The sequence below is a fragment of the Motacilla alba genome, chromosome 9, assembly GCF_015832195.1.
Source record: "Motacilla alba alba isolate MOTALB_02 chromosome 9, Motacilla_alba_V1.0_pri, whole genome shotgun sequence".
NCBI classification, from domain to species: domain Eukaryota; kingdom Metazoa; phylum Chordata; class Aves; order Passeriformes; family Motacillidae; genus Motacilla; species Motacilla alba.
The window spans coordinates 14,061,137-14,078,490 of NC_052024.1; the positions used below are offsets into that span (position 1 = coordinate 14,061,137).

General features: G+C 45.8%; 1 protein-coding gene across 2 annotated transcripts in view; it reads left to right on the forward strand.

Annotated features, from left to right (window-relative positions):
• Positions 1-17,354, forward strand: part of FGF12 (fibroblast growth factor 12) — a 219,791-nt gene that overhangs the window by 70,903 nt on the left and 131,534 nt on the right. Inside the window, exon 1 of one of the 2 annotated variants that reach the window (XM_038145296.1) lies at positions 10,574-10,898. The exons of the other annotated variant lie outside the window; for it this stretch is intronic. Coding sequence (XP_038001224.1) covers positions 10,811-10,898 — 88 coding nt within the window. The 5' untranslated portion in view covers positions 10,574-10,810. Of the gene's footprint in view, positions 1-10,573; positions 10,899-17,354 lie in introns of those variants that run through there. 2 annotated transcript variants of the gene reach the window in all.

Here is a 17,354-nt window from a genome sequence, read left to right on the forward strand (position 1 = left end):
GGATGCAGCTTTTTGGGAATGGAAAGTGATGGCTGTGGTTCCACTCACTTGTGAGCCCCCTGTACCTGGCAGGATCATTTGTGCAGGGACAGAAATGGTGTGTGGGGCTAAGGCAGCACTGGGGACTTGGGACAACTCAAGCCTGCAGTTGTGGGTTTTGATTCTGCAGAGGCTTTCTCATTTGAGGGAAATTCCCAAGATTTATTGCTGCCATTGGGTAACACTTGTTTAGATAATGTCTGTGACTGTCCCAGTGTAAACAGGCAGAGGGCTAATGCAGGTCTGGCTGGAGGTCAAACATGTCCTGTAGCAGAGCCGGTGCAGTGGCTCTGCCAACAGCCTGGCACACAGCACACTGTGGTGACTTTCCTCAAGTAGCTGGAAAAGGCATCCTGGCCACATGCCATTCACAAGCTAAGGTGAGAATTAGAAAAGGTGTGTTTTAGTGACTCATAAATAGCTGAGCACATGCTGACAGAGCAGCAGCTCAGCTTTATGATTTCAGCTTTGCATCCCTGAAGTGCCTGTTAGAAAAAAAAAAAAAAAAATCAGTGCCTGAAATGTATGGGCTAAATTCAGACCTCCTGGCGCAGTATCAGATCTAGCAGGTCAGAATCCAGCCCTATCTCTCTAACATTGTTGGAAAATCCTCTGCACCCACCCCTGTCTCCTCTAACCCTTCCTCAGTCCATTCTGTGGTTGCAGTTACAGCTTTAGCTTGTGCTGAGCTGCATTTTGTGCTGTGCCAGGTCCATCTCATGTGCCATGTGTTTGGTGTGGTCCAGGTTTTAAACTTTGCCTGTGGGAAGTAGACAATCATTGCAGTGCTTGAACTTCAAGGCCTCTGGTAATGCCTGATAAAGAAATGCCTGGCTGATTTATCTGCTCACACACAGAAGCATTTTCCTCCTGTATTTTACTCCTCTTTTGAAATTCCACCCATTGGTCATCTATCTTTTGTGATTTCCTCTTTCTTGCTGTGCTCCACAGCAATAATCACATAAATAGCGCTTCATCTTTGACTTGGACACTTCTTATTCCCCCCTGATTTGCCAGATTATGCATGTTTCAGAATGGGATTTGCTAGAATCTTTATTCCATCTTAAGTGAAATATCTTCAGCTGCTGAAGAAAGCAGGATTTTTGTTCTTATAGGGGAGCAGAGTTCTCCAGGGGTTGATAATCACTCTGAGCTGCCTTTGGGCTGGCACTGCTGGGTTTTCAGCAAAAGCAGGGTAAGGCCATTACTGAGTATGTCACATGTCAGCAATGATTCCTGTCCCTGGGAGCCAGCCATGTTACCTGTCACTGGTGTGGTTATTGCAAACTGGTGTTGCTAACTTTTAGAAGATTTGGGGCCTTTCTTAAATCCCTGAGCCATTATGTAAGAATGGTAACTTGGAATATTTAGATTTCCTGGTTCTAATGGCGGCAGAGAAAAGCTAACAATAGAAACCTTTAAAAATGCTGGACCATGAGTCAAACGCAAAAAAGAACCTAAAATGTGTTACTCAGGTTTGGGTTTTCTCTTACAGCAAAGGGTAGAGAAAGTGGTTCTGCCTTGTAGCTGTCAGGGTCTGAGCCTGGTCATGCCTTCACCGTTTGTCTTCAACTGTCTTCACCATTTGTCTTGAAACTATGAACAGCATAAAATCTTCTCTATCCCATGAAGCTGGTGTGTGGTACGTGGATATCCATGTGCAGGGGGCTGTAGAGCAGTGGGGGACTCGTGGGCTAATGGGGAACAAGTCAAGTTCTTCTCTGTTCACAATGCTGTCAGCCAAATACTCCTGGTATTTCCTCAGTCGTCTGTGATTGAGAATCTTACAGAAATGTTTTATTTTGATGAGGTCAAAGCCTTTCCTTGCAATTTTATTTTCATGATATTGCTAAAATACTTCAGCAAAGTTGAGATACTTTAGAAAAATGTAATTTTAAGGAAAATAACATTTTTTTTTTTACAACTTCCCCACAGTAATAGTGTACTCATAGAAAGAGACAGATTTTTTTTTTCTTAGCTCTCTTGCATTCTGGCGAGGACTACATGATATGAGTCTCAGAAAAGGAAATTTTCCAGACAAGAAGTCTGAAGTTCATCTGGAAAAAAATGTACCCAGTAGGAAGTCCTGTCCTAACAACCCAGCATTTCAAGGGTGGCTCTTATAAAGGTCTTGTAAATCCCATCTTCAAATCTCTTGAAACATTAATTTTCCTTTACCTACACAGACCCTTTATAACTGTGCTGTAATATTATTATTTAATACCTGGCTTTTGTAATTTTCCTCCTTTTCAGAACCAGCAGGGACAAGTCTGTGTATAGGTCTGATAAAGAACCTTAGCTGTGCTACTCTGCATGCACTGGAAATTGCATGTTCCAGAACGGTGGTCTTTCCAGAGAAATCTGTTTCGGATGTGTCTCTGTGCACTCTTCAGCCATGGTGGCCAGTTAATGAGTGAGGGTCTGATCTGTGTTGTCCTGATAGTGGCTTTTCTGTCATTGGAGCAGCTGTGAATTGGAGCAGAAAGCGTTTCTTGTACCATCATTCCCAAGGCAGGCAGTTAGGCAAGTACTTGCTTGTCTTGATGAGGCTGTGCCACATGTGTTGTATTAGCATGCCAGAATAAATACACTTCAGGTCTAGACAACAGTAAAAGGCTCTATAAGTGTCACTGGAAGTAGGCAGATGGGGAGGCTCGTGCTTCCACAGATGCTGCTCCCAACCTCAGATGCCCTCTGGAACATTAGGAGTGAGTTTGCTGGAGGGGAAGGGGAGATGGCTTTTTGCATGGTTGGTCTATTGTACTTTTACCCTCAGAAAATCCCCTTTATTAAGCCTGACAACTTTTCCTTGTGAGGTGGATGGATTGGTTGCACTCCTAGATGAGGAAACCAGCCTGCCAGGTGTTCATGTTTCACGCAGGGAACTGGGGGGAAAGCCAAGAGCACATCCTGAATTTGGAAGCTACACCTATTCCAGCTCTGGCTTTACCTTGGTGGCTGCCTGCTGGAAGCAGAGGAGCCAAGGGGCAGTGGGTGGGCAGAGCCAGGAGCTCTGCTGGCCAGCAGGATGGCTTGCTGCCCACTTCCAAACCCTGGCTCAACTGTGATCTGCTGCCCTCAGTACTTGGGTCATGCCTCAGGCAAAGCCATTATTACCTACTGTGGATTAATAACCTCAATTACTGGAGCCCTGTGGGTCAGATCTTCCCTGTGCTGGCTGCATTACAGCCCTTTAATCTGCTTTCCTCTCTCATAACCTCTGAGCCTGAAGGGATCGGCAGGCGGGGGAGATCTTCTGCCTTCCAGCGTGTTTTCCCTTGGAAGGGCTGCAGATGTGGAACAGCAACCACAGCTGGCAGAGGACTTGAACCCAACAAAGAGGTGCACCTAGAAGGTGCTTCTGCAGCTCTCAGGTTCAAAGGACAAATGTGGCAACATCTGGAGGTTTGCCATGAACTACATCTGCAAAAAATCACAGCAGCCATCCTGTGGGGGACTGGTCATCTGGGTAAGGGGCTGCATGCCTCTTGGGGGAGGAACATCCCCCCAAATTCCTTAATGTTCCCTGAGCAGCTGTAAAGGTGAGACACAAGTCTGGATTTCTAAGATGCCTCCTCACTGAGTGTTTCCCCTAAAGAGAAAAGGGCAGGTCTCATCAGTGGGGAAATTGCCAGTGAAGAGGGACTGAGCTGTGCAGTCTTGGACATGATGCTCTTAAATGATCTTGAAGAGTGAGGGGATGAAGAAGAGACAAAATCTTTGAAGTAAGAGAAACAGAAGAGGACATAAAAGAGCTGCAGAAGGAGCATCTGATATGGAGTATCTGCTGAACTAACAGCAGTATAAACTGGGGAGGAGTGCAGGGTAATGCAGCCATTGATGAAACCCAAATATATGCGGGGGTGTATATATAAATATTATTATCTATTGTGGTAAGGGTAAGGGGTGCTACTGGGGTCCATTTCCTCACTGGAAAAAGACCACAGAGAAAGGGAATCTCTCTAGAAGTGCTAGCTCAGCAGATGCAAGTAGAAATTATTGGAAAAGGTACAGAAAGCAAATAGGAGCTATCATCCTGCTGTGCTAGAAATCCCTGGAGCACTCGCACCTTGAGTACTGTGTGCAGCTCCAGTTATCCTGTCTCAGATGTGATAGAACTAGAAAGGCACAGGAAACAATGACAAGGTCAGTGGAGCGTGAAGAGTAGCTGCTGCCCAGGGAATGATGGAACAGATTAGGCATTTTCAGGTGCCTTCAGAAATGAAACAATTGAGGAAGGAAATATGACAGAGATGTATAAAACCATGACTGTTATGGAGAACATAAAATTACTATTTCACAATATAATCTTATAATGCTCACCTTATAAGTTAAGGTGAGCATTAAATTATTAAATGGAGCTATCGAGAAGGAGTTTTAAACCAATAAAAGCTTTTTCCTGCTACATGATTAACCTGTGGAACTCCTTGCCAAAAGATGGTTAGCAGGCCAATGATATTACTGGTTTCCAAAAATGAGTATAAAAAGTAGTTGGGGAGAAATCCATCAAGGGTTCTTAAACACATTTTGAGATGTCCTGTAGATGAGGGCATCTGCTGGGCAGTGGAAGTGGGTGGAAGGAACAGTGTCTGGCTGCCTCTTTTTCCAGAGTATCTATTCTGTACTGCTCATCATACTGCCAAAATGTTTGGAGATGCCCTAGAAGTTCAGGTTCTGAGGAAGTGTCACTGTACTGAAAAATATTCAGAACAACCACTTCTCCCTAATTCAGACTGGAGACACTTGATACACAAAGCCTTCTTTACGTGTAATATTAGATTTCTTCTTAATGTCAGGAAATTCAGCTCCTGAGTGCTCATTACTATAAGCTTTTTATGTGTCTGAGGATAAACCTATTAAATGATCAAGGCTATGGGACATTTTTTCTTTTGCTCCTGAACCTGCTATGGTGAGCTCACAAGGGGCTGAGATTTTACCAAGTCAGTCTCTCCAGCAGGACCTGGAGTCAGTGGTTTCTGTTCACTCTTGTTCAGAAAAGCAACTAAGAAATTAATCTTTCTTGTCTGATGAACAAAATCAGGCTCTGTCTTTTTTTTCTCACCTTCTATTTGCTCTCAGAAGTGTGTGGTATACTTTATCCATGGTAGAGTTTTCAGAAGACTCTTTGCCTTAGTGCAGTTTTATACTAATCAGGAAGAGGCTAACCCTCTCATTAAATCACCAGAATGAGGACTGACAGATGATTCCCTACTTGTCCACAAATTTATGGTGTGATCTTCAGCAAACCTCTCAACTTTGTGCTGCAGTTCCCACTGTCTCTGGTGGGATTGTGCTGTGCTTCGGTGGAGCTAGGTGTAGCAGGAGCTGTGCGTGGCTGGTATGTCCCTTGCCAGCTTCATCAAGAAGGGGAAAAGGGTAAGCACAAAAACTCAGAGAGCACAATGGTGACAGTGGTTTGCACTGGAAAGGGCTTGGCCCGTTTTGGTAGATTTTGCTCCTGCAAGGAGAGGTGTTGCGGAGTGGTTCTCTGCCGCCACTGAAGAATGCAGTCACTGATCACATATCGACCCATGGAGTAAGCTTGGAGAAGTGAGCACCAAGAGCCAGGAGTTTTGTAAATTTACAGAGAGAGGGACAAGGTGCAAGCTCTGCATCAGCACCAGCTTGGACAAAGCTTTTAAGGTTAATGGGCCCTTTCTCATCATATCCGCCCGTGTTTGGCCAGAAAATACAACAAGGGCAGAGACTCACAACAAAACCCAACCCAACCAACCAGAAATAACACACCTGCACAAGCTGTTTGTCTGTGCACCCATCACAATGTTCAAAGAACTACCAGTCAGTATGGGTGACAACAGAACGGCAGAGACCCAGCACCCTGAAAGATTATTACTGCCTGTGTATGAACACAAGGAAATTAGCTTTCCTGGCTACTCTCATCTTGGAGCTTTTGTAGATTTTCTTTCTTTTTTGGCTTTTGTAACTGGTGAACTCATACACATTATGCTATTTTAATACCTAGCAAAGAGCCTTGTTGGCTAAATCACCTTATTTTTCTCTGATCACAGTGCAGTACATTCCTCTTTTTAGCAGAAGGTATTAATTTAAATTCCATAATCCTAAACATATTCTTGTTTCTGTTCAGTGCTTCAGAAGGCCAATGGCATTTTAATTTAATAAGGGAGAAACACACATGACACTGTGTTCCCTGTAAATGTCTTCTGACCTCAATGAGGCTTTCACAGCTTTCTTTGTGTTCCAGCAAATGCAATCCCTGCTTTTACTCAAGCACACTATCATTTCTAATACCAGTGTTCTACCAGTGGCTAAAAAATGTAAATATCTCTAGCATTTTCAGAGTAACTTTTGAGATGTTATTAGCATTATTATTTAGTAGTGTGAGGTCATCAATGGAGCCATAGTGAGATTTATGCACCACTGTGTCCCATTGAAGTATTGTTTGGGTACATGCTGTCTCTCTGCACTGAAGTAAATTTTATTTTGGTTTACCTTATTTTCAGATTAAAATGAGTTAACACATCTAGCAATGTCTCAATTTATGTCAACTCCATTTATCTTTTCAAATTCTTTAAGCTTTGTTTACTGGGCTAAGATTTACCTAATTGGATACATGATATTACTGGGTATTTTGTAGCATGTAAACACTTGAGTCATATGCATCACAGTTCTTCCTTTACCATTTTTATGCTTCCATTTTGCTGTCTAAACTTACTTAAACCTACTCAGTCTGAAAGAGCACGTGCTGGTTGCAGTCCTTATGGCCCTTCTTTGGAAATGTCAGGTAATATTCATTCTTTTCACTGGTTTGAGTCTGCCCTCTTTTCCTCTAATGTGACTCAGGAACTGACCCCTTAGAGTGTGCCCCACAAAGGCTGGATTATCAGCCTTGCTGCAAGGTGATGGAAACTGCCCAAAGAAATGGGGATTATTTTATTAGTGGTTTGTATGGGTTATTTTGAGTAGATTTTCCAGGAATAACTGTGTTTAGTTTAATGAACAGAGGTCTCAAAATTCAGCTACCTGTTGCATTTTCACTTTTTATTCTAACAAACATCTGTATCATGTCCAAGGCACTTGCCCTTGTATGTTCATGTGATAAATCTGCCCACTCCTATGCTAGCTTGATGCATACAACATCTAAGTGCAGCTCTTCCCTCTTACCTAGTGCTGCACTTCAGTCCTGGCCTCTCTAAAGGAGAGCCCCTCATTTACAGCTCCATGTTGGCTGCTAAGCAAGGAGGGCACCTTGACTTTGGATCTCACTGTACTGTCCTTGATCACCCAGATCCAGAATTGTTCTCATCTCAAACATGCTGCTGAAGCATTTGCAGAAAGAGGACTATTATTTTTTTATGCTATTACCGAAGTACTGGAGAGCCACCAGTTCTGTTTTAGGGCTTCACTGTGCACACTACTTCTGGCCTTGTTCCAGCAGGGCTGCAGACTTGTTCTCTGGTGATCAGGTGTAGCAGAGGACTGAAGGACAACTCTGGGAGAAGGGGAGAGGTAACCACTGCAGTCTCAGTTTGGTATGTGCCCTGACATGGCACTGTAGCCTTTCATGATGGCTGCGGAGCAGGGATTGCTGAGGAGTGTGATGGAGCAATGATCCTGGGGAACTGGGGACATGGGGAAGGGCAGTTTCATTAAGCTTTTTGCTATTACTTGGTGCATGTGCAAAGTCCTGTCTAAAATCGCTTATTAATTAAGAGGGAGTCATGATTTTTCAGCCTAAGTCACAGCAGACAACAAAAACTGAGTTTAGCATGAATCCCAGGATGTTAGTAATATCTTCCTTCTAACAGTTCTGAACTGTATGCTACTGGCTTTGTTTCCACATAAGTGCTGTTTTTCAACATATGAAGCAGAGTTGACTAGAAAATAAGAGCTACCATTTCATGAAACATGTAGCATTTTAACTGTTTGGTTTTTTTTTTTCCCTTTTCTATTCAAGAATAAAACTGAAACTGTGGAGTATTTATTGAGGGCATGAAAGACTCCAGCTGCTCTCAAAAATATTAGTTTTGCCACACATGCTTGATAGATTCTTGTCGTGGTTTGAGAGGAAATGAGTTTTTGGGAGGTGGTAATGGTCAAACCAATAGGTGCCCAGATGTGGATATTGGCACCTGGTTTGACCATTGAGGATATGGATCCGCCTCTGAGAACACAGGGGGTTAAAAGCGAGAGCTCCCAACGGGAACGCTCTCTTGGTTCCGGTGGATGGAAGAGTTCAGACCTCCCCTGCCCAGCTTCGGGCTGGGTGGGGGAGGGGAAGGCCACGCGGCCGGGGGAGGTAGGCCGGAGCCATGGGCCGGAGACGGGAGGCGATGGCTTGGATAAGAGTGAGTTCCCCACAGAGACGGAGGGGTGGAGGAACTCAGAGAAGCAGTGGGCAGCCCCCCCCCCCCCCTAAAGAGAGAGAGAGTGAGAGAGAGGTGCCAGTGCTATCTTGGACGTGATAGCACCGGCCGGGCCGAGGCAATGGGAACCGTGCCCAGTGAAGAGTGCGGAACTGGTGTGGGAGTTCAAGCTGAGCAGAGACTGTGATTTTAACCCTTCTGCGGAAGGTGGAAACCTTGCAAATGTTGATCCTCCGGGAGCTGAGAGAGAGGAGAGAGACGGATAAGAAGGAATGCGCAAGTGCGATGCAGAGGGGTGCAAGTGAAGAAAGACTGGGAGAAGTTGAGAGAATCCTAGGTGGAGGAGATGATGGAGTGGCTTTTGGCTGGACTTTTCTTGTATTAGCCATGGATAGAACCTTTCCTGTAATACAGAGACTGCATTTTAGGGGGAGGCTGCGCCAAAGGAGTGATGTGTGCGGAGACGACAGGTGATGAAGAGATGGTGAGACCCCTCGGCCCCAGGGGGTGAAATATTGGGGGGGACTGGTGTCCCAAAATGAGGTGAGAGAGACTGTCGTTCTCTTCTGGAACTGGGCAAGGCGTCCTTGAAAGGGAAAACCCTAAGAGCAGCTCTGGTCCATGTGCAGTGGTGAGAGCACTGAACATGGAAGGAAGAAGTCACGACGTGTAGTTGCTGAGTGACGGGGATTTACCTGTGGTGGCACAAGGAGGGCTCCTTCTCTCCTTAATGAAATGAGAAGTGATTATCTGAAGGGTGGAGATGGACTGAGTTGATTATCTGAAGGGACGGACTGGATTAAGATCTAAGGTTCTGTAATATTCTGTAAGAATTGAGTGGGGGGAGGAGAAATGTTTTAAAAGGTTTTCCATTCTGCTCTGTGTGTTAATTTTATTGTAATTGTGTAATAATAAAGTTTTTTTTTCCTTTTGTTGCAAGTGGAGGCCTGCTTTGCTCTGTCTCTGATCACATCTCACAGCAGACACCAGGGAAGAATGGGTTTTCATGGGGGCACTGGCATTGGGCCAGGGTCAAACCATGACAATTCTCATGCCTAAACAGTATTTCTTTTGTTATGCCTGGTTTATGTGCCTGAGTATGCTGATCTAGATGTAAACATCTAAGTGTGTATCCCTACTCTCATCCTGCTGAAGTGCTGCCCAGAAGCTTGTTACATCCTACAGTGCAGTCTCTGGAAAAATATCCATCTCATGAGCTGGTCAGAGACACCTGCTCACTTCTTCCAGGTGTTAGGAGAAGCAAAAGCAGAGAAAGCTTTGAAAGGTGGTGTGTGAGTAGGTAACCCTGCTTGAGCACAAGGTAATGCAGTTAAAAATTCACCCTTGTGCTGGGTTCCTACTTGTCCCGGAGGGAGCTGCTTTTTGGTGCACTATTAGAGTTTACTCAGAAAGAGTTCTTTTGAATGGCTTTTGTATATGACAGTACTGTTTTGTCGAAGGAGTTTTTCTGTACTCCTGTCCTTTCCAGCCTCGTGTTGTGGGTTTTGTGTAATTTCATGAATTGGAGACAGTTCTGGTTAGTTTCCCTTACCATCCTTGCATGTGAAGTATGTGCCCTACCTTTTTCTGTGCAGCGCCAATACTGAGACTTGACTCTGCAGCGCTGTAACAGTGACAGTTTAAAAATGGGTAAAAAAGAAGGTACCTTGAGTTTCAATGGAGCGCCCTTTGCAGGAGGCTGGTGCCTTGGGGTAGGTGGAAAGTCGGAGGCTCCCTCGTTTACAGCGTGCTCATAAAGGAGCCCTCCCGTCTGGGCATCCGCACCCACCGGTGATTTAAGACCAGAGGTGTCTCTTCTTCCCGGCCGCGTTGCCGGTCCCGTGGTTCCAGCCCCCGGGAGCCCCGGCGGGGCCGCGCTCGGTGCCGCCGCTCACGGTGCCTTCTGCCGCTGGGGCACCCGCGGGCACGGCCCTGCCAGGCCCCGCACGGCGGCCCGGCGCTGGTGGGGCGGCGGCGGGGCCGTGTCCTCCCTCCCTCCCCGCCGGGACTCACAGAACTCGAGCGCGGCGGGACCGGGTCCCCGGTGGCGGGGGGAAGCGGCAGAGCCCCCGCCGGAGGAGCGGAGCGGCCGAGCCCCGGCGGCGGGGGGGTCCCGGCGGCGCTGCCCGGCCCGGCGGGGGCTGTGCCGGCAGGGGGCAGGGCTGGGAGCCGGCCGCGCGTGTTTCTAGGGCTTGACGTCCTTCCAGCCAGCCCGCCCCGCTTCCCGGCACGGCCGGCCCTCCGCCGGCGGACAAGTCCCGAGAAGTGACGGCGGGGTCCCCCTCCCTCCCCCGGGCGCGGCGGGGCCGCGGCGATGGGCCGGGAAGTTGTGCGGCGAGGGGGCCCGGCGCCCCGCCGCTGAGAGCCGGCCGCTCCGGGGCCGGTCCCTTTTCCGAGCAGCGGGAGGGCGCCACAAAGTGAAATCCATGAGGATTCTCGGGCTTCTCCTGGAGAAAGGCTCGCATATGCTGCAGTGTCTCTGTGGAAGGCGCCTGAGATCCAGCCACAGCCCAGGTGGGGAGCGCGCGTCCTTGTCCCCGCCGCCCTCGCCTCCCCGCCCGGGCGCCGCTCGGCCCGGGCTGGCCCCGTTTCCTCGCCGTCCTCCCTCCCCGGCGCCTCCGTCTCGCCGGCGCCGCGCACAGGTGGCCGGGATGGGCCGGGCGCTGTCCGCGGTGCTGACCCCGCCGCGCATCCCCGGGACCGAGTCCCCTTAATTCGGCAACCCCACACCCAGGTCCCCTCCGCCCCCGGCATCCCCACCCGCTGGATTCCCAACCCGGCCCCTCTCTGCCCGAGGCCTGGCCCTCACCCCACCCTGTGCGCAATCCCGCCTGGAGCCCCCACCCACACAGAGCCCTCACGTGCGTCCTTTGTCCTCACAGAGATTCCTGCCTCACACACGACCCTCGTTATTGTTCCCCATCACACCTGCTGCCCACTCAGGACCTTTTTCTTCGTATGGGACCCCTGTATTTCTCATTCCAGCTGGAACCTCCAACTGCACCTTCTGTTACCATGGGGCCAATATGGGAATAACCCTCCCCAGAGTGCCAGTGGCCCCACACAACTCTAGGGTTGGCCCCTCTGTAAGAGCTCTCTATACTTTGTGCTTCTGGTAGTAGTAATGTCGCAGTGGTTTCCTGGTGGAGGGTGCTCGATGAGTTTTTGAATGGCAGTATACTTACAAGCAAAGAGAAATCCCTGCCTGCTCCTGATGGGGGGCCTGAGGAGACTCTCCCAACTCCTCTCTCAGCTCCTAGCCTGGGAGAGACCTGGGAGAGAGCATTTCACTGGGATGGGAAGGAAGTGCAGTGGAGTGAATTTCTGAACAATATTCATGATCCTAAACACTTCCCTGAGCACTATTTGAAGAGGGGAATAAGTGCCTGAGTGCCTTGGTTTGGTGCGGTACTACCCCTGAGTTTTACGATCATTTTGTTGAAGGTTTTAAAGTGGTGTTTCTACAATTTCTTCTCTGCTACATGTGTTTCTTCCATGAATCTGATTTTCCCTCTCTAGAACACTGGGTAAATACCTCTGGAATGAAATCCTGTGTTATTGTTGTTATTATTAACAACAGAAGTAGTAGTTGTTTCTGTAGAAACTACTAATTGGATGCTTATGAGGGTGTCTTTTAGAGTATTCTTTCCTAATGCTTGTGTCAGGTTTTTTGGTGAGATCTTGGTCTTAGAAGAATGTCCATGCCTCCAGTGCAAATGCTTGGTGTTCTCTTGAAGAGAAAGGCTGTTCTTAGGGGACCACTGTTGCTGAGGTTGCCTGGATTCCCTTATGGCCTTACTAAGGAAAAGCTGTTAATGGTTATAGACACCCGTTTATGCCTCAGTAGCCTCTTCCCTCCCATGACACTCTTGTGTGCAAGTTGCTTGCTGTGACAAGCTCATGACAACAGGGGAATCTTTGGGAGAGAACAATGGACTCCCTTCGTAGCGTGTTCTGCCCTGCTTTGAAGAACAATACAATAAATTAATAGAATAAATTGTGGCTGCACGTGGAAGCCATACACACACTAGTCTCTTTTCAGTGAAAAGCTATGGTGGAGTTTTCACCACAGTGCTATGTGTGAATGTTTGGTTTGTGTCTTTTGGAAGAGCAGTCAAGAGAACAATACGCTGCTGGTAAAAGTAGGGTGTGCTCAGGCCATGGGGGATGCTAGGCTGTAATTTTAGTGAACTAGAAGTCAATGACAGTGTCCGGGTAAGCTGGTTTGGCTTTACAGGTGGATCCTGTACTGGAGTGTGCTTGATGCATATATGGTGTTTCAATCTTTTCTTACATTCCCTGTTCTGAGGAATGATACTGAACATTGAGTAGTCTTTGTATTTCCTGATGTTGTGCTGTAAGGAGACAGTCTATGGGAATGATCTCCTATTGTTATCTTCAACTAAACTTATTTTCCAGGTACTAGCCCTGTGCCACCATGAGCCTGACCACTCCAGATGGGGTCTGTTGCTTTGAATCAGCATGCTGAAATACACTCCTTCTCCTTGGCTGTGTTTTTTCATTTTCTGTTAAGGTTGGGGTTTACGCTCTTGAAAAGTGTGCCATTAAAAGGAAAGTTTCCATTTATAAAAGGGTCAGTGTGGGGTCTGCTGGAGGATAAATCTCCTTGCTAACTTCTTCAAAAGCTGAGCATGCCCCAGGAGACAGGTGTATACTCTGGCAGCAACCCTAAAGGTGTAGTGCTGTGCCCAGTGTAGCACTGTGAGGCCAAGCCAGTCAGAGATGTAAACCAGCAAAAGGATTATGAAATTATGGGAGTGGAAGGACTGTGGAAACATTGACTACAACGGCGGTGGCACAGAATGTTGTGAGCTACTTACATGTCCTTGATCCTCTGACCTGAAGTTATTCTGACAGATTGACCAAGCCTTTTGCCTTCCTCATCTCTGTGTTTTCTTTAATGCAAACAGCTCATAAGGATGTAAGCACACGTTTAAAGTCAGATTCATATTTGTGTGTTGTGCTGACTCAGAGCCCTAGACCACTCCTGATCGTGACAGAAGCTAATGCATGATACTTCAAAGGGAAACAGTGAAATATTGAAGGTAGTTGTATAGTGCTGTCCAGCTCTATTGTGATGCTAGCAAAAAATATTAGCAAGATATTTTTATTGTTATGCAAAGACCTCTCACCTCTTTACTTTAGCTAACTCTAGCCTGTTGTCTTCTTATGCTCCACTTCCGAGGTGTGCACGTCTTGTCTTAGGGGCAGGCTGTGGTTGTTTGAACAGCGCCTTGCAAAATGGGGCTTAATGGGTCTCCAGGCCACCACAAAACTGCAATTCATAGCAATGCAGAGTAAGAGATTTATCCTCTTCCTTTATGAATTTCTTTACAAGTATTTTAGCACAGCAACATTCTGTATCATCTTTCAGTGCTTCACTTGTTATCTTAGTTTCAGAGTTTGCAAGCTGACTGATTGTATTGCATGCGCAGAGATATTTCCCGTTGTGATGGTGCGACCACAGTTAATTTTGTTAAGTTTTTTTTCCTTTAATTTATTTTCTCTGCTAACACTCTTTCCCCCTTTGCTTAGGAGATGTGGTTTTCCAGTCCAGATTTCTTTTTCTGTTGGCTTCCAAGTCAAAATTATGAAACAGCTGCTACCTACTACCCTGTTAAGTTCAAGGTAAACATTAAATAATGCCTGCATTGTTGTTGCAGCTGTGAATAGAGTTGAGAAAAACTATTTTGGGTGACCTGTACCTGGTTTGCAGCCACTTTGATGTAAAAGGCCCTGTACCCATAGACTTCATAATAGCAGCATGGAGATTTCTGCTAGTGAATGTGTTTTAGTCTTCCTCCATAAAGATTTCTTACTTGGCTCTATGAGTGGTTCTGTCTCATGCCTGTCCTCCCCTTGGCTCCAGCCAGACTCTCCTGTGGGATGCATCATTGCTAAAACCACAGATACTTCTCACATCAACCAGCAACAGCATTCGGCATCACTGCATTTTCAGCTTTATTTTCAGTAGTAGAGGTTTAGTTGTACCCAGAGACTGATCTATTCTCAAACATTCACAAGAGTACTTCTCAGTTTAAGTCCCTATTTTGCAAATTGATGCCTTCAGTACAAATTAAGCTCATATTGAAAGTAAATCCTGAACTTGGCTTCCATGGAAGTCTCACACTGGTGAAATTTGGAGATGTTCCTGGAAATACACTGATTGATGCGGGCTTTATGGCAAATTAAAATGATGTCTTGTGCAGTAGGTCTTCATATTTCTCTAGGCCTCACAACACTAAGTTTGATATTTGGGGCAACAGGAAGCATTCTGTCTAGGTAGGCAGGGTCAGGCTGTGCCTCTGGCATTAATTAGCCAGTCTGTTGCTGCCCATATACATCTTTGCATTTTCCCTGAGACTATTTAGGGCACTGTCATAACGTGTCTGCACGTGCAAGACATCTTCAGATGCAAATGGAATCACACACATAGGAGGTACAGATGCATATTCAAGAACAGCATTTGGCTTATGAGCAGAACAGGCACTCCTTTGTTTGCTTGTGCAGTCATCTATGCATCCATCTACATTTTATTTACATACGCTAGCTCTTGAAAATTTTCCCACTGCTGTTTATTCAAGTAAACAGCAGGTTACAGTGTACAGCAAATACTGCACAGTTCAGCTTCAAATTACTGGAAGCAACAGCTCTGTGTATGTAAGCGACAGATAGTGAAACCTGCAGTTCCTTGCTGAGTTCAGGGAGCACAGAGAGGCTTTGATGTGTGGCAGCTCAGAGAGTGGATGTGCAGTGCTGGGAGATGGGAACGGTGGCTTAGTGGTGCTGAGCTGGAGCTGGAGTGAGTCCCAAGGCTGAGAAGCACTGGGCTCTGACTGGGGGTCATCAGTACATTTTCCTTCCCGCACCAGGTGTCTTGCCTGCCATTCTCTGCCACTGTTATGGCACATATTTTGTTCAGGCTCCCTCTTCCTGTTTTGTGTTTTTGGAAAAGTAACACTTGCTGACCAGTGGAAGTTAAGTACCTGTGCTGTTCTGGGATAATGCCTATTGTTGACACTCATATGCTAGTGGAAAGAATACTTTTGTCTGATTTAGTTTAATTCACCTGGGAAATGAATTAAACAAAACTCTGAAAACTCTTTTTTATTATAACAGGAGCACTCCTCTGGGGTATTATTCAAGAATAGCTATAGCATTTTAAATCCACGCTTTCCTTTATTCTGAAGTAACCCTCTCATGCAGACACTGGCTAGGCATCTCTCCTGGAAGTATCTAGTGCTTGTGCGTCTTTTTTAAAAAATCTGTTCTAAAAATGATGAATTTTTTAGCATTTTTATTTGGTGAAATGACTTGGCTTCTATCATACAAAAATTCCAGAGATACAAATGATAATGAACTTAGTTATGCACATACAACTTTTTTAAGCGCTTGCAGCCAGTTCTGTGTAGTTATGCAAAGGGAAGTCTTTGATATTATGCAGGATTTTATTTTTCAGTTTGCAATGAAGTGTTTCATAAATCTTCAAAAGAAATGCAGGTCCAGGAACTCCCTGGGTGTAAAGTGGCTTAGCAATGCAGAGCTGTCAGCCAGATGTCTGAGGTTACAGAGCTGGGCATCTGGAATTGTTGGATCTTCACTCAGTCTCTGAATATTGAAACTTGTCTGGCTCCTACAAGAGCATCACTGATATTGAATCACATTTGAAAAATGTTTTGCTTTCTGTGAATGAGCAAATGCAAGCAAAATAAGAATAATTTGAATTTTCTTAAGTACCTGTAATCAGGATGATAAACAGTACTTTGAAGCAGAGGTTGGCTGGTTTATGGCACTTCTCACCTAAAGGTTTGCATGGTTTGGCAAAGGAGTAAAGCTTAACTTCCTTAATTTCCCAATCTCAGCCGAGAAAAGAGTAAGAGGTGTCTGAGGTGTACAATTGCCATGCATTATAAACTGAAACATTTATGGGAAATGTTGGCTAAGAATATAATGAAATATTTTTTCAGCTTTTCCATTGGTTTTCCTGAATTACTGTGTGTATAAAATTCTGTGTTGCTATTTTTCCAGTTGAAGTGTAACTAAAGAATCCAGGGTCAAAGGGAGATCTTTAAAGTTGATGACTCTCAGAGCAGATGCTTTCAGCTTAAGAGCTGTGTGACTGTCATTAGGTCATGTCCATGGAAGACAAAGGAGTATTTCCGGAGACAGGTCTCAGCTCACTGAACCATCTGAGTGCATATTTAACTCTATTCATGCACCCAGTCCCAACCAGAACCATTACCGAACCATTAGATTAGTGGTATGGATCATCGCTAAAATTCCTCTTGTTTACCCTTAGAGCATTGACAGTAGGCTTGTTTTCTGCTTCCAGCAGATCCCTCTGGAGGTATTTCACAGCCATCAGTTCCCAGATGGAAAGCCCTGTTCATTAAAGAAATTGAAATCTTCCTGCTTTGTTTGTGAGAGCGATCTACTTCTGGCTCACTGAACTTTGTCTCAAAACCAAGCCACTTGTCTTCCCGTAGCCCTTTCTGCTGCTTTCCAGAAGTAACTTGTTTAATTTTTTACCAAACTGATGCTAGTTTTAAATTTTTTAGACCAGGTTGTACATATATCATCAAAAGTTCAGCATGGTCTGAAAACTAGATGAGATTTCTTGTAGAATATAGAATTTTTTCAATTGTAAAAGACCTCTAAGATTATTGAGTACAACTGTTAACCCAGCACTGCCAAATCCACCACTAAGTGCCACATCTGCATGTCTTAAATACCTCAAGGAATGGTGACTCCACCACTTCCCTTGGCAGCCTTTTCTAATGCTTAGCAATTCTTTCAATTAAGAAATTTTCCTAATATACAATGTAAAGCTCCCCTGATGCAATTTGAGGCCATTTCCTCTTGTCCTGTCACTGAAAGAGACTGACCCTTATCTTGCCACAGCCTTCTGTCAGGGAGTTTAGAGAGCAATAAGGTCCCCTCTGATTCTCC